Raw genomic sequence first — 3,456 nt, 5'->3', positions numbered from 1 at the left:
TACAAGACAGCTCGCATGATCAGGTAGGCGAAACAGCCTTACACAGTCCTGCCGCAGTACACGGATATAATCATACCGTTATTAAATTCTTTAGATACGCGATTCCATATTATATTCCCTTTTAATCAAATTCTAAAAGTATGCTTGTTGACTCCGGTATCACGTTAGTTAAAGACTTCGAAGCTTACAATGTTTAGGGAGAAATGGAATACCGGTGTATTTTTCCTTGTGATATTTTAAGCTCTAGTTGAATGATAGGTGTCGCATTTTAAATCATTTTCGTAGCTAGAAATTATGAAACGCCCTGTTAAAAGCAAGGAAGTTTTTATGCCCCGTTGAAGTAAAACAAAATGCCTGACAAAGTATGGCTTGGACAGATTCCAAGTGCTTGTACAAATGTGCTAAAGAAATTATACTTTGAGTATACAGCTTGTCCAAAGTCATCCATTATCAATACTATTAGTAATATCTTCAGTAAAGGCTTTGATGCATAAATATTTCTGATGAAGGTAGGTTGTGTACTTCTGTCCAACTGAGCAATCTTGCTTTCATAATATATACCAACATTTTAATGACTGATGATTAACATGCTGTAATACACAGTTCAAAATTAAAGGCTCAAATGCTGTACATGAGAGGTTAAGCTCCCCCTGGCGGTTTTACAAGGCGACGCCGGATAGTTAGTCACGTGACACACGTGACACCGCGTGATACTGCGTGATACTGTGACACGCCCACCGCGGTATGCCGCGAAATACCTCACCCATTTTGAATGGCTGCATCTGTATGTACCATAGTGTGACATTCCTACTTGTAATTAACCTTAAGCCGTGTATAGCAATTTTTTTAATTGACTTAATTTGGATTACATTTTGCATATTTGTGTAAGCAAAGCATTTGCACTTCTGGTTAGGAGGAGTTTATTCATACAACACATTCCCTTTCTCAGTGTAAAGATTCTGTGCATGGAATCCACTTTTGAGATGATGTCTTAATGTCATTGCACACAAATCACACAGACAGCTCTTCAGTCTTCAAACCACAGAGCCATCTTTTGCATTCAACTATTGAAGATCATGGTATCATTGTCACTGTTTGCCACTGGTTGGCACTGATACATGATGCTGAACCCAGAATGAAGCAGTCTTGAACAGATTTAAATGTGTAATTATATTAATTATGACAAAATGTGTTTTTGTTGGATACCCGACTGTCTTAATGGAAGAAGTGCAGTTCTCTATTTTTTAGATAAGTTAAATAACCTGCAAGAAAAAAAAAATCTCCTAACAAGCCAATTTCCAATTTAGTCACTGATTTAGAATATGAAGTAAACATGTGTGAAAACAAATGTATAAGGTTTTGGTTTAACATCTTCAGAGCTCAATAAAAACTGTAACAATGAATAATGTCTGACTCATTAACTATCAAAATAATAAGTCTTGTAAGTGGTTTAAATAAGACTAATAATTAGGTTTTAATACAAACTAATTTTTAACATAAAAAATGTTACATAATACCTGCCCCCGAATAAAGTACTACCATAAGAATGTGTTAATACTAAAATACAGAAATGTAAAAGAATATCAAAAGGTATACACAAAATGTTGTCTCTTCTTCTTTACATTTCATGTACACTCAACACAGAAGGCCCAACCCCCGTATCAGAAGCAGTGATGCAAAAATGCTAACCTCATTGTTAATATGTTGCCTTGTTATATTGATACAAATCAGAAAATATTTATTATATTCAGGGGTTAAAATAATGCATTGCAACTTCTGTCATTTCAGGTGTATTCAGTCATTTTTGGCATAGCAGTATATGCTAAAATACATGTAAATATATCTTTATCATGATAAAGGTATGCAATACAAGTTTCACAAAATTTTCATTAAAATATTATATTTAATAATTATTCATGAGATATTCTTGTAAATTGTAAATTAATTACCTCCAGGGTACCCCTGACTTGAGCCATGAGCAGACCCAACATCACTCTGCACTCTGAATTCTTTATTGTGGGACTGCCAACTCCAGATGAACAGGACACTGCACTCTTTATCATCTTCCTCATCCTCTTCTTGGCTACATTCCTGGGCAACCTGCTCATTGTGGTGCTGATTTCCCTGGACCACCGACTCCACATGCCCATGTACTTCTTCCTGTGGAACCTGTCTGTCTTAGACATATTAATGACAACATCAATCATACCCAAGATGCTAGCTGGTCTGTTAGGTCAGAAAACCATCTTATTCACAGGTTGCTTTGCGCAGATGTACTTTATCATCTCATTTACAGCTGTGGAAGGATTCCTTGTTGCAGCAATGGCTTATGACAGATATGTTGCTGTAGTGAAACCACTGCATTACAACACCTTAATCAGCACCAAGGTTTGTATTACAATGACGACCGCAGCCTGGGTACTCGGCGTCCTTGCCTCACTTTTGTCGGTCGTCCCAGCAAGCACTTTGCCATTCTGTGGATCAAACCTTATCCTACATATTGTCTGTGACTACCGCACTGTAATGGTATTAGCTTGTGGCGATGTTACAGCTCAAATCAATTTTACCCTGTTAATTGCCACACTTGCAATCTGCATCCAATTTTTCTATGTCTTATGGACATATTGTAGAATCATAGCATCAGTAATGAAACTGAAAACTGTGGAGAGCTGTAAGAAGGCCTTCTCAATGTGCTCCTCACATGTGACTGTCGTCTTTCTATACTATGTTTCTGGTGCTGTGGTTTATATTGGGTTGAGAGTTGAGAGTATCCCTCCTGATGGGCGCATCATTATTGGTGCAGTTTTCTATTTCCTCACCCCTTTGCTCAACCCCATCATATACAGCTTAAGGAATGAGAAAATCAAGGCAGCAGCTCACAGATACTTTAAACTGAGAGCACTTATTATGAATAAGACATAATATCAGGGATGTTAATGTTCAATACTAAAAAAGAATCAAGGTGATATATTTATATATCTTAAAAAATAATTTTCAGAATCACATTACAAATGTAATTGATTTGTTTTCCTTTTCTTCAATTTCATACAGCTAAACTTTAATAAACATATTTTTTACGACAGAATGTGGAAGAAGTTACATTTCTAGTGCAGCCTAATAGGAGTACTATTTAGTAGTAATGTAGAAATACTGTACAGTTTGAAATTAATAATGACTGACACGATGGTGCAGTGGTTAGCATTGTTGCCTCTGCTTGGAGTTTGTATTTTCTCCTTGTGTTCACATAGGTTTCCTCCAGATACTCAGTCTTCTCTTACAGACTGAAGGTATTTTTTTTTGCAAATTTCCTTAACTACATCTAAAAAAATAAACATTCTCTTATTTGTAAAACTTTGCATGCAATAAAAAACTTTCAGAATGACGGTGATTTTCCGTTATCAATCTGTACAAGTGGATGACGGTGCCGGATTTGCACATTTAAAGAGTCCCTCCAAG

At 36.3% G+C, this 3,456-nt stretch overlaps 1 protein-coding gene across 1 annotated transcript; it reads left to right on the top strand.

The window, feature by feature from the left end:
* Positions 1-1,974: 1,974 nt before the first annotated feature.
* Positions 1,975-2,922, top strand: LOC138242261 (olfactory receptor 1E16-like). The gene has a single exon (XM_069197750.1). The coding sequence runs from the start codon at positions 1,975-1,977 to the stop codon at positions 2,920-2,922; it is 948 nt and encodes a 315-aa protein (XP_069053851.1).
* Positions 2,923-3,456: the final 534 nt, after the last annotated feature.

Source organism: Lepisosteus oculatus, chromosome 13 (assembly GCF_040954835.1).
Source record: "Lepisosteus oculatus isolate fLepOcu1 chromosome 13, fLepOcu1.hap2, whole genome shotgun sequence".
Taxonomy (NCBI): Eukaryota; Metazoa; Chordata; class Actinopteri; order Semionotiformes; family Lepisosteidae; genus Lepisosteus; species Lepisosteus oculatus.
This window is presented reverse-complemented; position numbering and strand designations above follow the sequence as displayed.